General features: G+C 43.8%; 9 protein-coding genes across 9 annotated transcripts; 4 read left to right on the top strand and 5 right to left on the bottom strand.

The window, feature by feature from the left end:
* Nucleotides 1-1322: 1322 nt before the first annotated feature.
* On the bottom strand, nucleotides 1323-2779 carry Bfra_002679 (putative mannosyl transferase protein; the record flags this gene model as incomplete). Its single annotated transcript, XM_037333094.1, has 4 exons — nucleotides 1323-1733; nucleotides 1789-2273; nucleotides 2324-2476; nucleotides 2524-2779. The coding sequence occupies 4 exons, from the start codon at nucleotides 2777-2779 to the stop codon at nucleotides 1323-1325; spliced, it is 1305 nt and encodes a 434-aa protein (XP_037195222.1).
* Nucleotides 2780-3398: 619 nt separating this feature from the next.
* Nucleotides 3399-5576, bottom strand: Bfra_002678 (putative snornp assembly factor protein; the record flags this gene model as incomplete). The annotated part of the gene is made up of 1 exon (XM_037333093.1): nucleotides 3399-5576. One exon carries the CDS (start codon nucleotides 5574-5576, stop codon nucleotides 3399-3401), a length of 2178 nt encoding a protein of 725 aa, XP_037195221.1.
* Nucleotides 5577-6085: 509 nt separating this feature from the next.
* Nucleotides 6086-8122, top strand: Bfra_002677 (putative glycosyltransferase family 22 protein; the record flags this gene model as incomplete). The annotated part of the gene is made up of 5 exons (XM_037333092.1): nucleotides 6086-6165; nucleotides 6218-6476; nucleotides 6529-6948; nucleotides 6999-7790; nucleotides 7856-8122. The coding sequence occupies 5 exons, from the start codon at nucleotides 6086-6088 to the stop codon at nucleotides 8120-8122; spliced, it is 1818 nt and encodes a 605-aa protein (XP_037195220.1).
* A 150-nt stretch (nucleotides 8123-8272) lies between these two features.
* On the bottom strand, nucleotides 8273-9376 carry Bfra_002676 (putative carbohydrate-binding module family 1 protein; the record flags this gene model as incomplete). Its single annotated transcript, XM_037333091.1, has 4 exons — nucleotides 8273-8666; nucleotides 8804-9011; nucleotides 9174-9224; nucleotides 9289-9376. 4 exons carry the CDS (start codon nucleotides 9374-9376, stop codon nucleotides 8273-8275), a joined length of 741 nt encoding a protein of 246 aa, XP_037195219.1.
* Nucleotides 9377-9894: 518 nt separating this feature from the next.
* On the top strand, nucleotides 9895-11027 carry Bfra_002675 (putative short-chain dehydrogenase reductase sdr protein; the record flags this gene model as incomplete). Its single annotated transcript, XM_037333090.1, has 3 exons — nucleotides 9895-10208; nucleotides 10460-10664; nucleotides 10755-11027. 3 exons carry the CDS (start codon nucleotides 9895-9897, stop codon nucleotides 11025-11027), a joined length of 792 nt encoding a protein of 263 aa, XP_037195218.1.
* Nucleotides 11028-11381: 354 nt separating this feature from the next.
* Bfra_002674 (uncharacterized protein) lies at nucleotides 11382-12722 on the bottom strand (the record flags this gene model as incomplete). Its single annotated transcript, XM_037333089.1, has 2 exons — nucleotides 11382-12537; nucleotides 12682-12722. The coding sequence occupies 2 exons, from the start codon at nucleotides 12720-12722 to the stop codon at nucleotides 11382-11384; spliced, it is 1197 nt and encodes a 398-aa protein (XP_037195217.1).
* Nucleotides 12723-13034: 312 nt separating this feature from the next.
* Bfra_002673 (putative exonuclease v protein) lies at nucleotides 13035-14729 on the bottom strand (the record flags this gene model as incomplete). The annotated part of the gene is made up of 2 exons (XM_037333088.1): nucleotides 13035-14347; nucleotides 14405-14729. 2 exons carry the CDS (start codon nucleotides 14727-14729, stop codon nucleotides 13035-13037), a joined length of 1638 nt encoding a protein of 545 aa, XP_037195216.1.
* Nucleotides 14730-17163: 2434 nt separating this feature from the next.
* On the top strand, nucleotides 17164-18822 carry Bfra_002672 (putative wsc domain protein; the record flags this gene model as incomplete). Its single annotated transcript, XM_037333087.1, has 3 exons — nucleotides 17164-17531; nucleotides 17598-18042; nucleotides 18100-18822. 3 exons carry the CDS (start codon nucleotides 17164-17166, stop codon nucleotides 18820-18822), a joined length of 1536 nt encoding a protein of 511 aa, XP_037195215.1.
* A 1486-nt stretch (nucleotides 18823-20308) lies between these two features.
* On the top strand, nucleotides 20309-22252 carry Bfra_002671 (putative regulator of g protein; the record flags this gene model as incomplete). The annotated part of the gene is made up of 4 exons (XM_037333086.1): nucleotides 20309-20761; nucleotides 20816-21150; nucleotides 21206-21779; nucleotides 21833-22252. 4 exons carry the CDS (start codon nucleotides 20309-20311, stop codon nucleotides 22250-22252), a joined length of 1782 nt encoding a protein of 593 aa, XP_037195214.1.
* Nucleotides 22253-22984: the final 732 nt, after the last annotated feature.

Below are 22984 nucleotides of genomic sequence, written 5' to 3'. Positions count from 1 at the left end.
ATCAAAGGGCTGACACTCTTTCAATTTGTGTGGTTCAAGAAAGTTTGATTGGTTCTGTTCTTTGATCGCTGTCACCGAGATAGCACTTAAAATTATGTTTGATGGCGTAGAGTGACCTTTAGAGATGCGCAGGGTACCAGTCGAAGGTTTCTAAAGACGCTGGGAGCACGTAATGTGGAGTAGCCTGCTAATCCTCCACCATGATATATTCGAGTAAATCAATAATTTCCTTGGCCAGCTTGATGACTTGATCCACTAGGGTATGCATCTCTCGGCTGCTCGACATCCCTTCTTCACTCCAACTGCATCAATGTCAGCGACAAGTATCAAGACAGACATGTGTCTAGTGACTTACAGCTATGATAATTCTTGTATGAAAATGTCGAGGACGTTGAAAGTTCTCCAGCAACAGCCGTAGCGGATCTTAGGTCTGCTAGGCGTCGCACGCGGCTTGACAGTTTGCAGAGGCTGTACCAACTCGACGTTGAGGCTTTTGTAACGAGCCATAATATTGAACATGCTGGGATTGTCAGACACCTTATTCTGAATCCTCCTCGAACTGAAAGACCTCAGGACAAACATCATTTCTTAGGATTTCAAAGGAGATTGGATGGCAAGGTTGAACCATATTAGTTCTCGATGCAATTGTGACCCAGAGTTGGCATGTGACTGGCAGCAGCCAGAAAATATTGGAGGAGGTCATTACTAGAAATGAAAATGAAAACAAAATAGAAATAGAACACCAACACGGTGTGAGTTTTGAAGCAACATGAACACAAGACAAGTACGCGGTCATACCGGCATTGAAACTGACATACAGTGCTGAAAAGGACGACCAGCGACAAAGTAAGAAGAGAAATCACGACCAGCGTGAAGAAAAGAAAATAGAGTAAATTGTGAAGAATATCAAAGAGTATACCGAAATATCAATTACTTTGCCGGCTTACTCTATTACATTCACGTGATGTTAATGTTATAAACCAGTGAAACTTTGAGCAATGTGCGGTGCGTTGCTTTCCGAGACAGATCATATTTGCATATTCCGATACACTGGAAACTCGCAGAGGAATATACGCGAGGAGATGTGAGATATGCATGATCCAGTGATGAAGTAGATTCGTTTGTACAGTGAACGCGAGTTGATGGACTAGCAGCAATATTTTGGGGTTTAGTGACAAATTTTCTCTTGGGAAATTCGTAAAATCGTAATATTATATCAAACGCTACTAGGCTAACTCTGACTCAACAGAATGAGAAAGGTTCAACACCCAGCTTCCTAATCCGTGCATGATTTCAAGCATCTCAGTTTCCAAAAACGTGCGTTAATAAGGATACGCTCTGACTTCTTCCTCTTTCTCCAAATCAAGGCCCGCTTCTACTTGCTCCTTATGTTTCTTATCCAAATACTCCAATAGAACCTCACCATACTTCTCCTTTCCCTTATACTTGCTCACATCTTCACCCCAGCTCCTCACAGCACTTGCTAATCTTCCCGGTACATACGGCTCTTCGCATATCTCCGTAATTGGATGGAAGTATGTTCTGATAGTAAACACCACACCGCCAGATCTCGGTAGTCTCCTTAATGTCTGTCGTTCGGAACGAAACCAGTGATGCTCAACGGCTTTATTTTTCTCCGCAGTGTCCCAACTGAAACTACCGGGCGCTCCATTCTCCGGGCCAATGCTTGATGACCATGACAGTTGATCATCTACTTGAATGAAATAGTTGTTCTGAAACACTGGTTAGTACATGTAGGTAATCATAACCGCGCAAGTTGAGGCTTACACGCTGCACGGGTCCGTTAGGCTGAACTCTGCGGAAAAAGTTCATCATTCCTTTCTCCAACTTCGTTTGGTACCCTGGTACGTCGGCAGCTGTGTGTATCTCACTCAACGGCATGCCTAGTTTATCCTCCAAACGCCAAAATCCCGCCAGCAGAATCGCGCCGGCAAGAAGATAGTATTGTCCATCTTCCTTCTCAAACATAATTGCTAAATCATCTTGCGTGAAGCGGGCTGCCATCTGCATTGGATCCTCTGCAAGCGGCCTTTCGACAATGTTGAATGATTCGTTAGTGAGAAGATTGTCCATACCAACTGGAGTGCGTTTGTAAAGTGTGGGGTAACGTTCTGGGAGATACGCGCAAAGTTCTTCAAGCAGCTCAACAGCACCATCAAACACCGAGGGATCGGTGTAGCAAGATCTAGCGCCACGTTCGATAATCCGTTTAGCTTTATCGTCATGGAATTTCATGTATTGGTTATCCAATTCTTTGAAAAATTAGCCAGTCAACCTATCACTTGACGTATGATGTATCTACCTATCCATTCATTCCAATCCATGTTGCGTAAACCCATAGTAATGTGATATGCTCCATAGCGAAATGGACGGTATGGATTTGGCTTCGTTTGCTGCACATCCCAATTAGGAAAAGGAACTGCTGTTGGGCGTTCGAACTGCATAGGCTCCCACACTATCAAGAAATCAGCTGTTGTTCACCAACGACTGCATCATACTAACCTCCTAAAGGTCTCTGTGCTTTACCGTTCTTGAAAGTCGGCTTCTCCAGATCAGGTGTTCTCGGTCTGGCATATCTCGGTTTCTTGAACATCGTTGCAGCTCGTGTTAACAGCCATACTGCAAGGCAGACTAAGCCCGCACCATAAAATAACATCTTAGGCTTGTCGTTAACAACTCGAGCGGCTTCTGAGGTGCTGAGTCGCTCGCAAGAAGATTTGGTCCATAGCTTGAAGCTATCCCAATTCGCCTCACCCATTTTCACGATAATTCAGTGTTGAAATTGAAAGTGAAGGGAATATAGTTGTGAACTCTCGCACTGACTCGGAATCAAACATATTGATTTCTCAATGAAATCATATATTTATGTATGTATCGTGAATTGGGAATGAGTGATAAGATCTGTCGCACGGCAGAACCCCGCCAAATTCGTTCTTATCGCCAGGGACTTTTTTTCCGTTTCGGGTATGGGTTATCACTGTCAAACATCACGACGGCGTATGAACACCTCATCAGGCATAGAAAATATTCTTGATCTTGAATCACTTGATGATAATTGATTGAACTGATTGAAATGATACGACTTTGATCATGAACTGGGGACTTTAGGTACAATCTTTATGATACCCGCAGTAGAGAACCACTCGGTCGTAGTGGAGATATCAGAACAATGCAACCCTGGTGAAAATCGTTTGCTACTTGCCATTTGACCAATGAGTTTGAAAATGAAGGGGACACAACACCCAATTTTGTAACTCTGAGCGTCGTCAATTGAAGTTTCATCAATATGAGTTTTATTCAACGTCGAGAAAGACCAAAAGTTTGTTGGTCATAATTTTATTCTTAGCTACAATGATCATACATAGTCCCCTCATGAATTATCTACCACCTCCGTTCCCATTTTGCTGGCCCGGATGAGTCCATTGATTTGCTCCGTTTTGGTTTACCCCATTCTGCTGAGCGAAGAATGCCGGATTTATGAAAGCACCTGCTGGTAAGGGAGGAGGAGGAGGCATACCTGCCCAAGGATTCTGTGCTTGAGCAAAAGCTTGTTGTGTTTGCTGAGGCTGTTGGTATGGTTGCTGATATGGTTGCTGATAACCTTGCGGGTACATTGGCCATACTGGAGGTTGTTGAGATGGGTATTGTGGTGATGGTTGGGGTTGATACTGCTGTGGCTGATTTGGATTGCTGTAAATATTCGAAGGTGGTGGAGGTGGAAAGTTAGGCTTTGGGGGTAATGAAGCTGATTGAGAGTTGAATGCCCCCGGACTTGGAGCAGAAGGGGGTAATGCATGGCTTGATTGCGATGGATTATTACGAGAATTGGTGCTTCGGTCATTATGTCCACCACCTCTTCCTCGGCCTCTTCCCCAATCCCCTCTGCCTCTGTCTCCACGACCTCTTCCTCTGCCCCTACCTCCATGATCGCCACGTTGACTTGATCTGTTATAGTGCGAACCCTCTTGAGGAGCTTCACTACCACTTGCCCCACCAGTAAATCCAACCGGTCTAGTAAGAGTTTTGTAAGGGCCATCCTCGGCTTCGTCGTAGTTCAACACGGCGCTGTTGTTATCAGGGGTATATGTCTTTTGCGAAGTATGCCCACCACGTGAGTTACCGCCATTCTGCTGAGTCTTACCACCTCTCTTCTCTGCCTTCTTTTGCTTTATCATTCGCTTATGCTCAGCCTCCTTTTCATCGTCAGAGAATTCCATTTCCTCATCGCCAACTTCTTCGTCATACAAGTTTGAAGCATCTGTACCTTTGTATGCTTTCAAAGCTTGTGTAAAAACGTATGTTGAATGCTGTTCAGAGTAATACACCGTAGTTCCAACAGATAGTCCTGCTTCGGCAATTGCAGCTGCATTCGTGAATCTTACACAATACAATGGTTGTTCCACTCTGCCCAACGTTTCTGACACTACACCTATAACGCTGCGATCCTGTAAACATAGTACAGACTCTTCTCTCAGTACCTGATATTCTCCACTTGTGAAAGCTTTGATGAGAATGATATTATCCACCACTCCTTCCACATCTCCCAATTTTGTGATAGGCATCTCAGGCGTTATTGTGACATCTGGTTTGGGTATCACCTCTTCTGGGACTTCGTTCTTCGTACGTAGGTGGCCTCCGGTACGCTTTTCTCCACGTGCCATTCCCTCATCATCTGAACCCCCATCGCCTTCCGTCATTAGGATTTTTGCTTGTTCTTCTGGACTTAATAATTTGTAGGCATTTTCTCCATCCTCCTCCTCGCTATCGTCCTCGGATGAACTATCACTTGAGGAATCTGACGAAGACTCATATGGAGAGGAGTCAACCTCCCATTCTGGGTGTTCCTCTTCTGTCGCTGGTGCTGCAGATGCATTGTTCGTTATAACATCCGCAGTCACAGTCGCAGGTTGTAGCAGGCCTCCTAGCATCGCCTCTAAAGCATGGGTCAAATCCGGTTGATTGGCATGGCTCTCCGGTACTTGAGTATCGCTAGTACTAGGTTGAGGTCCTAATGATTCTTCAAACGGCATCTCTTTCGCTTGCTCAACATGAATGTCTGTGGTAGGTTGTGACGGCGCAATGTCCATCGCGTCGTTTTCGGCGTCTTTCGTGTCCACTATGGCTTCTGCTAGAGAAGCTTGTTCAATCTCCAGATCATTTTCACTTTTTATCTGCTCCCTGCCAACTTCTGTCTCCTGTATGATTTCTTTCTTGATTTCTGGAAGGATTTCCGGAGTCGCATCATTGGTCATAGAAGTCGCAAATTCTTGAGGTAGAGGTTCGGCATCCGCCATTTTAAAATCCTCCTGGGGTTTATCATGACCACTTTCCGGTAACTTATCTTGTGATTTGGCCGATTCTTCTAAGTGGTTCTCTGCAACGTCGTTCTCCGCTGTTGTGGTTGAATTCTCAGTCTTTGGCGCATTTCCAAGTCGTCCTAGTCCAGGTATATTGAAAAGAGTGGATGAAGATGAGGCAGGTTCTTCACTCTCCCCTTTTACGTGAGACTTCTCCTCTTGCGGAGGAATTGTCGAAATGGAGTCCGAGTTACTCATGCTTCCAGTTGAAATCGAAAACACTCTGTGAAAGGACTTGGTGACGGTCTATTGCGCTCGAGTATTTTCCGTGGTAGACGTTATCAATTGACTCGAATTCGAATATGCGGTACCAGTGACAATATAATATTATAAGAGTACAATATAATATAGGTATTCAAAAGAAAGTTTAACAAAAACTTGATGCAACGCAACACTTTGATATTTCACGAAATATTGACCAGAAAGTTTTTGAACTTCAAAATTTCCAAATATTCCCCGACGCTAAAGGTCCAAATTGACTGGGGTTATCTAATCATCTAATCTTAGCGCAAGCGATAAGCTTTTATGGATTCTTATCAGTGTGCACAACTCAAGCTCTTCATTTTATGTAAGCTTTATGTAAGGAAGTTACCTTTGTAGGATTGAGCTAAGATACACTAGAAACTAGAACACGATGTCATCGTTAAAGTCTGCATGCATTGAATTGATTTTCGAATATCGATCAAAAAAGCAAGTCAATTCCAACAATGGCCCCTCCGCAGCCAACAAAATTGGGCTCATCTAAAGGAGCAGAAGCTTCTACAGCTTCACATTCAAAAAAGAAAAAGTCAGTATTTCAGAATAGTTATGTGTGGCATATTCTAACCAAGCTTCAATAGACCTGCCACTCCATTCGCAGTTCAACCTATCAGCGCATTTTATGTCTTTCTCGGAGCAAATATATTGGCAGCTTTGTATGCTCCTATACAGGATTGTGACGAGACCTTTAATTACTGGGAACCTACACATTATCTCAGTCATAGCTATGGATTACAAACTTGGGAGTATTCTCCGGAATTTGCGATTCGAAGTTGGCTATATGTTACCATCCATGCCCTAATGGGGAATTTCAGAAGGCTACTCCCCTTTCCCACGAAGGTACGGAGAAATCAAGTATTTCAAGACGGTCAACATTCTAATTGGGATATAGGTTGGCGAATTTTATTTCATTCGATATTGTCTCGCATTCATATGCGCTCTGTGCCAAACGCAAATGTTTCGAGTCATTAACGGAACCTTGAATCCGCGAGTCGCCATGTTCTTCATGATGGCCAATATCTTCAGCCCTGGATTCTTTCATGCCTCGGCCTCCTTTTTACCATCGAGCTTTGCTATGTATACAACTATGCTTGGAATGGCCGCTTTCATGAACTGGAGAGGGGGCTTGAAGACTGCGCAGGGTATCTTCTGGTTCGCTGTCGGTGGAATTCTCGGTTGGCCATTCGCTATGGCTTTGTCTGCCCCTTTCTTGATTGAAGAGGTAATTTTCGCTAGCTTGAGCGACAGAGATGCCGTCGTCGATACCGTGATGCGATTCGTAAGAGGAATTGTTGGAGGATTGATTGTTTTGGTAAGCTTTCCCCAAGTTCGTCTTCCTACAACCTCTAACATTGTAACAAGTTCTTTGAATTCGTCGTTTCTGGCTTTTTCTATAGAAAATTAGTGATTGTCCCTCTGAACATTGTTCTCTATAATATCTTCAGTGGCGAAGGAAGAGGTCCTGAGATCTATGGTACTGAGCCATGGCATTTTTACATTCGTAATCTGATTCTCAACTTCAATATCTGGTTTGTGCTTGCAATTTCAGCACTCCCGCTTTTCATACTTCAGAAATTATTTGGGTCCCGAGAAGGCGGCACCACAACAGCTCTTCGTAGCGTTGTTTTTATGGCACCATTTTACATTTGGCTTGCAATTTTCAGCTTCCAACCACATAAGGAAGAACGATTTATGTACCCAGCCTACCCATGCCTTGCACTTAATGCGGCCATGTCACTTCACATCCTTTTGGCGGCTTTCGGTCATTCGGATCCCAGAACCTTGGTCGGTAAGATTCCAGCTAAATTGAAGCTATTGTTTGTAAGCTTCTTCATCATCGGATCTGTGGATATTGGCGTAGCAAGAATTTATGGGATTTATACCGCGTACTCGGCGCCCTTGAAAATCTATAGTCCTCTCCAAAATGGTACGCTTGGGGCACGAGGGGACTCTGTATGCTTTTCCAAAGAGTGGTACAGATTTCCCAGCTCTTATCATTTGCCGAACGGCATGAAAGCAAAATTTGTAAAGAGCGAATTCGATGGTCTTCTTCCCGGTGAGTTTTCCGAAGCTACTACGGGATTCGGAATCTGGTCGACATGGCTCATCCCGTCGGGTATGAATGACCGAAACATCGAAGACATGAGTAAATATGTAAGTAAATCTCTTCGCAAATATTCTTTCTCATATTTTGTAAAAGAGGCTAATATTACAATCAGGTTGACCTCAAAACCTGTAACTTTCTGGTCGATACCTACTATCCAGGCTCTGTAGCCTCCGAGCTTGAGCCTCACTACATCATGGATTCCGAGAACTGGGAGTCCGTAAAATGTGAACCATTCCTCGATGCATCGAGAACTCACATTCTGGCACGAACCATATGGTTACCAGATTTACCATTTATTCCAGAGAGATTTCGCAGGAACTGGGGAAGTCACTGCTTATTGAAACGAGCACCAAAGAAGGCAGTTATCAGCTCTGTGTAACATTTCTTGTATATCAAAAGTTTGTGTTTGGATTTCAATTTGCTGTCCATGTATTTACAATATCCTATCAAGGTATGTACAAATCACAATAAGAGCCTAGTTTTCATAGGCATCTCCTTCCTAGTCCCTTATTTGTGCGTCATCAACCTCCTAATCAACAGTTGCTCCATTGAAATAATGAATCGTCTCATCTACACATCCCGTTGGCGTCAAATACGCATAATTTCCCAAATTGATCCACAACTCCTGAGCGCCACAAACCAACCACGCACTCAGATTCGGCCTACTAATGCTAGCTACACTCCATGTTACCGCATCTCCACTAAATGCAAACGTACCAAACGTATTTTGAGTGGTATTGAATGTCATAGATAATCTAACAGCAGATGAATTCGCGGGTGGTTGGACATTTGCATAGAGGAACGTGTTGGGTGCGATTAACTCAACTAGCTGACCAGATACGATTTGGTACTGGCCGGCGGTGGATCTGTCGGCTAGGAGAGCAGTGCCGGGCTTGGCAGTTGGGGAGGCTTGGAGGTAGGAACTACAAGGTGATGATGAATCAGATTTTGTCCCCCAGATGATATTGTTTGATTTTCCTTTCCGTCTCCGGAATTGAGATGATCTCTGGGATCAATGCTTTCAAGCCCATTTCTAAGTTATAAAAGCGGGAATACTGACTGAAAGTTCGGGGTTTCAACGGCACGAATCCAATAGTAGCCACTTTGGAGAGTCGCTCCCGGGTATGAGGCTACACCGGTGGTAGTAGTCGTGGAAAGTGTAGTAGTTGTTGAATGTGTGGTGGTTGGTGTACCAGTAGTGGTTGTAGCCGGTGTTGTCGCAATCGTTGTTGATGATGATGCGGTGCCAGGAAGGCATTGGGAATAGTCTCCATACAGTGGTCAGTAGGTATAATCCAGGCGGAAAGGTAATGAATTACATGGACTGGTTGCATAGTTAGCGAATGCTAGGAAGCTAGATGGTTCAATTGAAAACTCTATGACGGGTATGACAAGTGAGGAGCGGGTATAATCTTACTTGGAATAAGTACACACATAACCCGATACACAAGTCGTTGCGCCGGTCCAGCCTGTCCCTCCACCTACGATCCGGAATTTATTAGCGATTTCTAGGAGATCTATCCTCCTTTCACAACTCTTACTTACACTGGCCCCATGCAGCTTGCTGTGCATACACATTTTGAATTCCTGCAATCATGAGCAGAGTTGCTTGTAACTGACTTTTCAAATACATATTGATAAAGAAGCAATTTTTCTTTTCCAATTTCTATAGAATGAATTCAAAGAAAGCGATGGAAAAATGAATTCTTATATTCAGCGGTTCTATAGCAATATCTTACTCGGACCGACAGCCCCGTAGAGGCAGAATGTATATAAATTGAATTCTTGGTCTCATGACCTGTGACCTCTAGGGAGCTATAAATTTGAAACGGATATTGACAAGGTAAAAGAAGAAGAAAAATCATTTCAACGAATTTGTAAGTTCTGAAATATGATTTCTTCATTTTTTATACGTGATGAGACTAGCATTACAGGTTGTTCGCTTGCGCATTAAAGCAGCATCTCAAATTGTAGTCACATCCCATATTCATCAGGCACGGCCGGCAATGTCGAAAGAAGTAGGTGCGACTCTGAGTCTATATAATTCCGAAATTATAGCACTGGTTATGATTCAATTCTCTTCATTACAGCTAAGAATATTCCCAAACCCCCACTTTCCAGGAATTTTAGTCTCTACAGTACAAATTCAACATGATTAGTTTTCCAAAGTACTATGTAGTCATAGGTGCCAGTCCAGGTGTCGGGTATGAATTCACACGGCAGTTACTCTTGGCACATCCCCAGAATATCGTCTTCGCAACTTATAGATCTTTTGAAACGCCACAGACCTTGTATGATCTCGCCAAGGCACTTAAAGATCCGTCTAGATTACGGATATTGAAGTGCGATTTTATGAATGAGCAGACTATCAAGGATCTCTGTAATATACCTCAGTTGATGGGTCAGACTATCGAAACAGTAATCATTAATGATGGAGGCATGGGTTGGGGTACAGTGATTGAAGGGTGAGTTGTCGCTGTGATGAACTGTGCGTTTTGTGTAGGAGCATCTTGGTGCCGTACCTCCCACTAAGAGGGATCGAGAAGGCTTTCGCAGGGTATACTTCGTGGTATTAGTTCAATACCTCCTGCCACTTTACACAATGATCTCGTGGCTTTGCAGAGACACTTTGGACAAGAGATATATGATCATCCCTTCACTTCTGCATTGCGCTAATGAGCGTGTAATACTGACGATTATTCCTTCTTTTCAATAGAACCTCTCAGTCTTACTATCACCACTTCCAAAACAATACCTTTGGGCCTCTTCTTACCGCGAAATATCTTCTTCTCATACCTAGTGTTCAAATCTCCAACATTGCATTCATTTCCAATAGTTGTGGGTCCTCTAGCATTCAATCATGCATATGGGGCCTAGCCGCATATTCTGCTTCTAAAGCTGCGCTAAATATGGGTTTGCGTGTATGTTACTTTCCGCTTGATAAGCAATCTTTTCCCATCACTTTACAAATCATGGTCATGTATGTTCTCCTCACACATTCTTTTTTATAGCATCTAGCCGTGGAAATACACAAAGAACTGGGCTCCGAAGCTCCAGTTATATTGGCTCTTCATACAGCTGAAATAGGCGCTGATTTGGGACCCAATCCCGCGGAGTTGACAGAGGCGCAAATAAGTGTGAGAGGATGTCTAAAGATCATAAGGGAAAAGGGAAAATATGGAAGTGATGAGGGTGGGAAAGCGTCTGCTTGGGCGATGGGAGTGATAGAAGATCCGGAAGCAGCGACGTTATGGACTTGGAATGGGCTGAGATATCCATGGTGAGCCGCTTCTGTGGATTGTTTGTGGGGATTGGAGAGATGTACTGGATAGGCTGTGTTTATTATTTTGGGTTGGGCGTCGGTTATATTACATCAGGATGGATCATAAAATAACTTGGATAGGGTGTATGGGTTGTACGGGTTGGAGTCGAGCAATCAGCATGGACTGTATAATATTTGATAGAACAATAAATATCACATACATGGATGAAGCCATGGTTCCAATCTGAAGGCGATGAGTTACTCCTGATGTATCATGGTGGCATTTTGACACTGCACTACACTTTTGAAGTCTGTTATGACTTGTTCACACATCACATCATACTCTAACCACCATAACCACCAAAAACTATAAGTCTTATGAACTCTCCCCCAATTTCCCATCCAAATCTTCAACAAAATCATTCAAAATCCTCTCAATCCACTTATTCATCACCACTCTATCATCAACCACCACCCTCTCCCTCTCATTCGCCAAATCAAACTGAAACCCCCCCGCCAAATTATTCGACACCACATGCAAAAACCCAAACCTTACCCCCTTTTCCCTCGCCGCCACAGCCATATGACCAATCTCTGGATCCACCCAACAAAACTCCTTTCTCGTCTTTTCAAACCACGCATGATCTTCGTCCAGCACCGACGCCGACGTATAATGCACTCCTCTCGCCACCTTCCCCAGTATCTCCCCACTAATTGGATTTTCCCACTCGATAAACTTTCCATTCACGAAACTCTTCGAGCCCGTCGCTAACGTCCTATTAGGCGTATGTTCCTGCGCCAACGCTCCTAGTTTCCCAACATAGATCACGCATTGCAACGTAACCCCACAGATTTCCTTCAAGCACCTCACGAGATCTCCCGCTAAATCTCCCCAAAAACTCGTTCGACATTTCAATATCGTTACTTTGAAACCATTGGTCTTCGTAACCGTCTGCCACGAGAATAGCTCATCCTCATCTTCTTCATCTTTCCACGGTTCTGCCGATCTCATTATATCTCTCGGAATCGATCCTACAATCACCAGATTCGTTTTGTCCCCCGCTAGACCCCTCAAATTCGATTTCATGAATGCTTCATACCCTGCGTTTTCCTGGGGTAAAATAATTCTCACGATTCCTGGATCTTTCCCCTCGATCGCCAAATGCGTCGCTACGATATTAGCATAATGTTTTACATAGTCTCTCCCTGGAAAACAATTGATGCGCAGTTTTCCCTCTTCTAGAATTGTGGCGGTGGGTCGTTGATAGTTGAAAGATTTATCGATTTTTTCGCCGTTGTAGATGATGGCTGGGGCGGAACGGATGTGGTGGCCTACGACTTCTATTTCGGTCCAGGGTTGAGAGGGCACGAGGTGGTGCACTTTGATGTCGAGGTAGCGTTGTAGAGAGGGGCCCATGGTGTGCTGTGCAAAGCTGGTTATTGTGGGGGTGGGCTCTTGCAGTTGTGGTGAGGACATGGTGGGTAGTGTGAAGTAGGGTGTATATGAGATGGAAGGAAGGAAGGTGAGGAAACTGAATTAAAAATGGTTTGGGGAGAACTGTCGCATTTATATAGCTCCCATGTTTATATACCTCTCATGCTTCACATTCCGTTCAGTGAATAATCATCTGCTGGATGCCGACAAATATGATGCGCTGGAAGAGCCTTCCGTTTACGCAGACTCGTCATGTTTGTAGCCAATGTTGTACAAATACATGTTGTTGAGCGATGTCAATGAGTCAGATGAATAACGGATTGCTGGATACACAAAAATGGTTCCAGAAATACAGCCTAGCTGTCGATGATAGACCGGGAAGAGTAGAACGATAGATCCAGCTATAGTCCATCATCAAATGAAGATTTATTTCCTAATTGACAGCAAAGAAAGCCATGTCGTGCAAACTTTAGATCGAGAAAAAGATAAACATTATCTGGTATCATGAATGGATCCGTACCATATATGATGTATGAAGTCATGGACATGATCTAAATTGACCGCAACGCAACGCCATAAAGACGCAAAAAATAACTATACAACACTTTTCTTTCCCCTCTTCTTCATCATCCGAGCCTTTTCGGTTGCTTCTACAACCCTCTGTAACCTCCATTCACATCCTTCGGCAAAATCACAACTCCTGCATTTGAATGCCTCATCCAGTTGAACACCCTTTGCCTTTCTTTCTCCTTTCCACCATCGCAGTTCTTCCTCCAGGTACGAACTCAGTTCTTCATTGTCCATGGGGATAGTCTTGATTCCAACTATCTCTCCATCATCTCGCGATCGATATTCTGTTTTTAATATCCTTCCCAATGACCCAGCACCATCGGGGAAAGTGATTTGGAATTCAGAGATCATCACAGACCATAGTGCATTAAGATTGTTGTGAGCGAGGAGAACACTCATAGAATCTTGACTAGAACTTGGCCCTGAATCATCCTGCTCCTCAAGTGCATCTTGGTATATCCCTTCGTCATCTTCATTCATGCTACCGACCTGAGCGATGAATGTATCTGAAAATGCCTTACCTGTATCTAACCCATAACGGGCTGCCAAAACGCTAAAATCGACCGAGTTTGTGGCAAGATTGCCAAGTAAGTGATGGTATAACATAAGTTGTACTCGAGTAGGACGAAAGGCTGCATCGTTTGGTAGCGTGCGAACACCCCTGGTCTTAACATCGCAAATATACACTTTGTTCGACTGTTTTCTTATTTTGATCCGTGTCGCCTCTGAAATGGACGAACCTTCCATTCCTTTAAAGAAATCAGATATGGAAACTTGTTCCGCGGGTGGCGATTTCTTCTTCTTCTTGTTCTTCTTTTGGCTCTTCTCCTCCGTCTTTCCTAGAAGCGATACCTCCATTTCAACATCCGGGCATATGTAGCTTAACTCATCAATGATCCCATTAACAACCAATCCATCAATAGTACCCCATATCTCCAGTTCCCTGGTTTGTCCCGTTTCTCGTAATGTTCGTAATCCTTGTATCACATTCCAGATTCGTAAACCCCATGCGTCTTCTTTCGTTTGAATTTCAATCTGAACAGACCTATGTACCTGATCTTCCAAGACTTTGTGTACAGCACTACCCTGCTTCATAGCGGGTGTTTGCTTCCTCCTCCCAAGTTTCGTCAATGTGTACCAGTATTGCAGCTCACACCATGCAGGAGACACAAGGTCTGTCACTGAAAGAGGTTTCTTCGGCGCGGTACGAAATCGTTCGAGGGGCGATCGTGTGTCTGGGAGGGCGGAGGTTGCAGACTTTGTGGGCTTTACTGAGACTTCATTTACTTGTATTGCGGGAGCTGCGGCTGGCACAGCTTCAGGTATTTGATCTTGCACTAAATCCTGCCGCGTAAGTCAGAGATATGATTTAGGCGACAAACAAATATACTCACAGTCTGGATAGTACTCGCGTTTCGAGACTGAAGCATTGATTTGATCAGCAACCCTCTCTGCATCACGAATAGCCTGGAGCAGAGGCGAGATTTGTTCCTTCCCAACGACTCGAGGGAGGCGAAGAGCACGTTCTGGCTCATGATACTCGATTTCGGTGACAATGGGATTGTCTTCGATCTCCGTCGGTTCCTTGGATTGGTGGACCGGCGATAATAACTTCTCTACTATCTCAACTTCTTCGGGTGAGAAATCGGAACCATAATCACTTTCGCTATCTGCGAAATGGGGAGGCAGTCCTGTCACTTCTACGGCAGAACCAGCCATGCCGATATATGTACTTAGTGCGATACATCAGTGTGTTCTGGTAGTTTGGGACAATCCATGACACGTTCACGGTTGTTGCCACTCAATAGACGCGATTGGAGCGTAATCACGTGCAGCCTCTTTGTGGGATAATTCGCAATCAATCTCTTACAATTGGTTACACCCAAGAATGTCAATTTCTGGAAGACTGCATCAACTGGGTAATTCTGGAATATTGTTGCACTCTTATTAGGATTCTAACTAGATATTCAGACAATTGCCATTGTTCAAATTCTACACAGCAGATGCTTCAGCCACAGCAACTGTGTCGCCTTTCTTGTGAAGCCTACTATGTATTACCAGCCTTTTAAGTTCTGACTTTAGTGAATCAGCATTTCCCTCCTCCCATACCACAGAAACACAGCCTTCCGCCCAGGGGAGTCTTGAGTATTCGTCACTTCAATATATTCCTGTCATTAGTTATGACTCTGGAACGAATCACATCTTTCCAAAAGCGCAAAAGTGGCAGCCTGGTCAAAGATACCACGTTTCAAATAATCGTATTCAACACGAGAGTGACTCGATGATCCACTCATCCACTCATTTGATTGAATCTGTACCTGGTATAGGCAGCACGAATTATATATCAGCATCTTTCGCCCTTCTTGCAGTGATCGGATTATGAGTTTATCACGATTACAGGATCTATCCATCTTGCCTGCTTACCACATCATGGAGAAGCACAATACTCCTTCGGTATCTCAGACGGAATATAGTGCTCCCAAACTCAATCTTCTAAATTTACCACAAGAAATCCAATTATTGATAACTTCTCATCTGATATATCCAGATGCACTCTCCCTAAAACACACCAATCGATACTTCTACTCTTTTGTGTATACCGGTTTACATTTGAAGATAGAGTGGCTGATTCAGAGACGGCGTCTACATTTGGATTGTCCAAGTGACAGTAAATGTGAATTGGGTAGTGATGTTAGATTTTGTCGAGGGAGTGTTGCGTGAGTCTTACCACAGCTTTTGTGGTCCAAAGATGTGAAGACTAATAATATCCACAGCTTGCTGATGAAGAGGAGAAGAGAACATCAAGAGTGTGACAGTAAGCCAGGAGGGAGGGGATGCCTGGTACTAGGGAGAAATATTTGTGTCGACAAGAAGGAAAGCAATCATATCAAGCTAGTCTGGAGATACCTTACATCGGTAATTCCTCTGTGGTTAGTAGTGGTAACAGTTGCTTTGCTGGCCATTGTCATAGCTCCGACGAAAATATCGCCTATCACGGGAAACCACTGACATAGAAAGGGGGGTTGTCATTGAGATGTATACCGGGGACCTTCGGAACAAATCCATCTTGGAATAATGTTTAATAAAGAAGACGGGTAAAATCAATGATGAGGAAATGATTAGCATTTTCCTTCATCTATTATCTACTGAGCTATTAAATAGCGCACCATTTTCATTCTCGTGAACCCCCCTAAATGACTCGTAACTCATTCCGACAGACATGAGAGTAAGAGGTTGCTTGAACTCGCATTAAGCTCACGTTCATGAACGCACTTCATCAATTGGAACAATGATTGTTTGCGCATCCATCAAGACCGTTTACACCCCATGACCTCCATTAAACTAAACATTCTCGTACCGTTCGAACTCCTAGAGGTTGAACTTCTGAGATTGGATATGCAGATAGACATACAATATTTCGCGTCGTCTAGAACATCCCCAAACACTCCTCAACTCCCCACCTATCGCTTCCGCCACCATGTTTCGGATCATCGCCAAGAAGTTGTACGAGCGGCAGTGTAGCTAAAAAGAGCATCAGGGGTACAGCCTTACGGCCCAGCATATTATCAAAGTAGTATCAAACCGTCCCATCTTCCTAATTCTCTGTCTCATCTCCTAAATTGTGCAGATGCGATAACTTTCGGATAAAAATTGCGATCCTGTCATATAAGTTTCGTCGCTCATCGTTCAAAATCTCCTATCAGAAGGTAACATTCACGGTAATATGAAATCAACAGCGTGTACATGATTCACTGGAAATGGGTGTAATGTTTGTTATCCGTTTGTGTTACAGCATTAGGATCATCTTGGGAAATTAGATATCAGATTTTGAAATTTTATTTTCGTAGGAGGTTGTTATAATTTTCTTACCTCTCCCCTCTCTTGATTAGATTCCTTTTACCCTTTTCATTTCTATCTTTTGGACAGAGGCAAGTTGTCGATACTTTCTTTCTTCACATTTACATTCGTTCATCTCACCCTTACATTAATCGGGTTGGATACCTGATCGTACGTTCCTTCAATAGAAACCACGCTCCTTAAATAAGCAATACTTACACTCTTTTGGCTTTGAAAGCCACCAACTATCGTGTGAATTGGACTTGATTACTACCACTTCTAACTCCAAAACCCACCGCGACGAACAAGAGTCAAGATGCTGTTCAAACCAACCAAAACAATTAGTATCGCTTTCCTAGGATCGCTCTTCTCGCCCGCAAGCACCACGTTCGTCATTCAATGCTACAGTCGTCTCGTCGATGAGCGTGTTGATCCAGTAGTCAGTCCTGGAATTCTCCCTGCATCTCATGTGCATGCGATTGCTGGCGGTAGTGGCTTCAGCGCCAACATGACATATGCTGATGCGCGTGCGGCCAAATGTGGGACTTGCAATGTGAAGGAGGATTTGTCGAATTATTGGACCCCGAAGCTTTACTACAAAGCTCAGAATGGTAGTTTCATTTCTGTGCCTATTAATGGAGATGACGGGTATGGAAATCTCGGGGGAATGGCTATTTATTATCTGTGAGTCTTAGACACCCTGAAATCTTGATGCGCCGTCGTGCCGTACGTTTCCTAACGTTTCCCAAGTCAACGTCCAGGTCCAGATAATGATCCACTCGTTCCATTTCCTGAGAATTTCCGTATGCTAGCTGGAGATACAAGTCGACGAAGCTACAATGACTCTTCCTTTGCAGACCGTGCTGTGAGTTTTCGATGCACAGGAACTGATCTTCAAACGAATGGTTTCCCAAACATCAACTGTCCAGATGGCCTTCGACTTCAGGTCACAATGCCCAGTTGTTGGGATGGGGTTAATGTAACTTCAACTGATTACAAATCTCATATGTCGTATCCTGCGGATGGTAATTTTGACGGTGGTCGCTGCCCAGCTTCGCATCCTCATCATATGATGACTCTGTTCTTCGAAGTCACATATCGTACTGATCTTTTCGCCAATGAGTGGTACGGCAATTCTCAACCTTTTGTTCTTGCTAATGGTGATACCACTGGCTACGGATTCCATGGTGACTTTGTAAGCATTTTACCGATTGCGTTCTCATCATTTTTCATGAAGCTAACATAGACCAAGGTAAATGGTTGGGATATCCCAACACTCACGAAAGGAATCAATAACTGCCTTGATGGCCAACCCGACTGTCCAAGTGAGACTTTTACCTTTTACGAACAATCCAACACTCAAGAATGCAAGCTTGCTCCTCTGATCAATGAACCTGTAAGCGGTACGCTCTCCGCACTTCCCGGTTGCAATGCACCTTCTTCCGGCCCAGCGGAGTACACACCCCCTGCTTGTCCCCAGGACGTAGCTTTAGCAAAATCGTTCCAGGCTCCCCCTTCGCGCTTTAACCCTGCCACCTCCAAAGCCCCTTCGCTCCCAATCGGTATCGTCGATTTGAGTACCTCCAAAAGCTGGACCTACCTCGGATGTGGAACGGATGACGCTGCAAATAGAACCTTGAATGCTGATTGGGAAGGAAACAGTACCATGACTATCGAGACTTGTGTGAATTTCTGTGCATCTAAGGGCCATACATATGCCGGAATGGAATTCGGAAGTCAATGTTACTGCGGCAATGTTCTATCTGCAGACCGGGCACCTGTTACTGGTATGCTAGGTGATTGTATCATGCCATGCGCAGGAAACAGTGCCGAGAAATGCGGTGGCAATGCTGCAATTACTCTCTATCAGAAGTGTGATGCAAATGGATGCGCTGCCTCTAGTGTAGCAAAGACTGTTTCTGGTCGATCGCAGAGTAAGAAGAGAAGTAGGGTTATGAGGAGTCTGGGTATTTAGACAAGATGCGAAATCATAAGGATGTTGACGTCGGATAGCTTTCGGGTCGATATAGATGTGACACATGGAGGAAATAAACCCAACTTACACTTCTCGTAGATAGATTACACCATTTCAAAGCTCGCAGTTGCGATGACTTTTGAAATGGTGAATACATACGAATTATGAGAAAATGATACATACCTACATTTTCCCTTACGTTGCCCTAATGCAAATTCTGGATCTCGTGTGATTACAACAATCTCGACCAAATACAAAATCAAATAAATAAATAATTATTATTAACTCTAAGCAGCTGTTCCTCTTAAGGGAAAAGTCACGAAATGAGGTTTCTATGAACAATACTGCGGGAGGATTGTGAACGGAGGACAAGTGAGAGATATATCATTAGTGGGGTGGGAGCCGTCCTTGCGGAAGTCAAATGCAATTCCAGGGTCTAGCGACATGGTTTCCCCAGCACATATGGCGCCGCAGATGAGATGAAAATTGAGTTTGTAGATTCGTTTTTCGGAACCTTATCGAGTTTTTTGCCCGAAGTGTCTTTTTTTCTTCCGGTCTTCTCTTTTCCAGATCTATCATTGAATTTTCAAGAGTACTCGCTTTTGAGGTTCAATTCTCCTTCATTTTTCGCTTGTTCGGACACTATCTTAGCCCGAGGTCTAACTATGGACTTCACTAAATATTGAGATTTAACGAATCGAATCAAGGATGCAATCAAGATTTCCCAAGTACCAGGTATCCGATGCCTATTCCCTGCCCGTACTCACATACATGGTGTATAATATATTGCGGCACAGCACCCCTTCTTGCGTTTCATCCTCGGCCACTCGAAGGCGGATAAGAACTGCAAAAAGACTCAGAAAATTGACAACGGATCCACATATGAAAATCGAAATTGCATATCAAGGATTATCAATCATCCTTAGTGCCGCACAGTTCATTCGAATTTTGAACGGCACGACGAGAATTTTGGTTCTGGTTGGTTATGGTTTACAATGAGGTACCTTGCTACATGGACCTGCTGTTCGTCTGATAATTAGGCGGTTGGCTTCTGTCGAAGCCTGTGCCGTTTTTTGTAGTGTGCACATCGTCATATCCATTTGAGACAGGTCGAATACTTTCCTTTACCCTTTGTATTCAACCAAAGTGGATGAAATGACTTCACCAATCATATCTAGATTAGATCGGAGTCCACCTCCTGAATAGGCGGGTCTGCGGCTCATGATTTTCCGTATCCTGTATATCGATCTATTATGTACAGGCCAAGAAGGAAATCTCTGAGCACGGATCGCTCCACACTGCCAAATCCAGCAGTTATCGAGATTCCAGAGCTACACTGGAAATTGGCCCACCCTTCAATATTTACTACTTTACCTTGAGGAAGCGCCACTTTGTGGTTCGTTATGGCTTTGGAATTTTCTATGCGTTCTTTCCCACGTGTTTTTTGACTATAGGCCTAAGTGCTTCAGTTGGACTTAGAGGAAAGATGACGGACGCAATTGACCACTACTATCAGAACAGGGATGGACCGCCATCGAGATCTTTCAGCAATGAGTCCGATTCATACAACAAAACCGCTCCTTTGCCTCCACTATCAACATTTCCTGAAAGAGCCCGAACTCCAAGTTCAAAACGTGTTCCGATAACCCCCAATTCCGCCAAATCTACATCCGAGAGCCCACGTCGCATCACCTTCTCTAGAGATGCCGGAAGTAGCACAAAAGGCTCGACGGGAACAAGTCCTAGTAACAAAGGAAGTGTAAGCAGTAGAAATGGTAGCAGCGGGAATGGTATGGGACTGAGTAGCGCGGGAAATTTTGCGGATTTCTTTAGCTCTGAAGTATTTTATATCGTGCTTCATAATCCAACGACCGCGCATCGATTCTTGAAGTTTTGTCAAAGTCGTGCTTGTGCGGAAAATCTTGAATTTTTGCAAAAGGTATGCTAATAATGCCCTTTTGCATGGAGTCAAGTGCTAAAGGTGCCAAACTAGATTGATGAGTATAACCGGTTGATAGATGAAGCGACACGTCTTCTTTCCACGATTTACTCAACCTTTGTTTCGTCAGAGGCGCCAAAGCAAATCAATATTTCCAATTCTCATGCTCGGCGATTATCACATGATATCAAGAGCGCGACTAACAATATACTTCCCGGCCTAGAAGACATCTTCAATGGTTCACAGGAGCAAATCGAGAAATTGCTAGCTAGCGATCTGTACCCACGTTTTGTAAAACATCAGGTTACTGCTTCCGCTACTATGGCTTTGGCAAACGACAAGGAAAGATACCCAGGACTAGGCGACTGCTTTTGTCTCACTGATCCAAGGTATGTTCTTCCCAAGAAACACTGTTCATCTACATGCGAAACTGACCAAATGAAGGCGGGCCGATAACCCAATTGTATTTGCTTCGGACGGGTTCGTCTCTGTCACGGGATATTCTCGATCAGATATCATCCCTCGAAACTGTCGCTTCCTACAAGGATCATTCACTGATCGTCAAGCAACAAAGCGACTACGAACTTCCATTGACAATTGCGAAGAGACAGTTGAACTGCTTCTGAATTATCGCAAAAATGGTGATCCATTCTGGAATCTCCTTTACGTATCTCCCTTACTTGACGGTAATGGGAACGTCAGATTCTTTCTCGGTGGACAAGTAAATTGCAGTACGACGATTCACAGTCGTACTGATGTTCTTCGAATTTTGAGCCTGAACGATGAGGATACTGGGAGTTTTATAGAGGGGAGCAGTAAGGCCCCAAGTGTTCGAAGCAAGGAGTCCAATAGTCCCAGCAATTGTGGAAAGACTTCGTTCTTCAAGAGCTTCAAAAAATACAAGGCAAATGCTGTAGAAATTCGGGATGAAGCTGGAATGGAAGGCGAATTAATTGACCGGATTGGAAAGCTACAATTCAAAACACAAGTTGAGGAATTCTATACGGCTTATTCGAAGGTGTGTTTCGAAATCTGAAAACTGCTTGAAATTTCACTGACATCAAAAAATAGTATCTCGTCCTATACTACCAACCACAATCACAGAATCTGATTGTCAAATACTTCTCTCCGGGTATAGTAGATATGCTTAATCTAAACCTTCCCAACGGCCTCGTGGCTCCTATTGTCGATAAAGACATCTTCAAAGTTCTCACAGAACACTCTCCGTCATCTGTACCCCGCACGTTCAAAAACGCAGTCAAAGAAGGCATCAAAGCCGGGCGAGCAGTATCAGTCGAAACGACACTCTTGACCGGAATTGAAGAAATCAAGAAGTCACAGGGCATTTTTGGTGGTACAACGGCAAATAGAGAGAAGGGGTGGAAGAAGGCCGAGGAAAAATACATCTGTCATTTCACGCCTTGTAAAGATGAGATTGGCAGAGTTGGATGGGTCGTTTTGACTGTCGCACCAAAGCAGGAAAGATTTTGAGGGGTTTGTTTTGGCGTTTGACTGCGAGTACATGTAATGATACCCCCGGATTGACATTTTTGTGTTTGGATATAGATACCTAACAAATGATTTTTGGCGATTGGAGGTAAATCATTAATTAATCAAGCTTTCACAATTTACTTCGGAGAAAAACTATAAATCCTAGCTTTTTAAAGCCTTTTTCTGGTCTAAGGATGACTGACTTGTGAATGCCAATTTGCAAAACTGTTAATCAATGTCCTGGGACGCAATTAGGAACGTGAAATATTGCGCAATCTCCATTGCATTCATAATGAAGGAAGTGCCTCACATCTTGGCCGAGAAGTAATGCTTCATTTTACACGACTATCTGGGTCAACCAACTTAATTTATGTATACCGATCTAGACCACACCACCAAATAAATTTCCAAACAGCCTAGAACGCCTCGATGCGCGAATTAAACCTGAATGATTCATGAACAATCTCACATGGCATCGAAGCTCAAGGTATATGATAAATCAACCGGAAAGTTTCCTCCTGGAGATTATGCTCGCGAAAACAAGGGGAAGGGTAGTGGGCGTCAAAACGGATTAGGCATTTATAAAATGGTTAGGCGATGGGATGAAGGGGTTGGGGAATGGCATGCTACAGACTCCGAATACAGAGTATGCGATAAGGATCGGTCAATTAGATTACGATGCTGCTTGAATATTGCATTTCGGGGACGATTTAGTTACGAAGTTCGTTCATT

This window comes from Botrytis fragariae, assembly GCF_013461495.1.
Source record: "Botrytis fragariae strain BVB16 chromosome Unknown tig00000012, whole genome shotgun sequence".
NCBI lineage: Eukaryota > Fungi > Ascomycota > Leotiomycetes > Helotiales > Sclerotiniaceae > Botrytis > Botrytis fragariae.
This window is presented reverse-complemented; position numbering and strand designations above follow the sequence as displayed.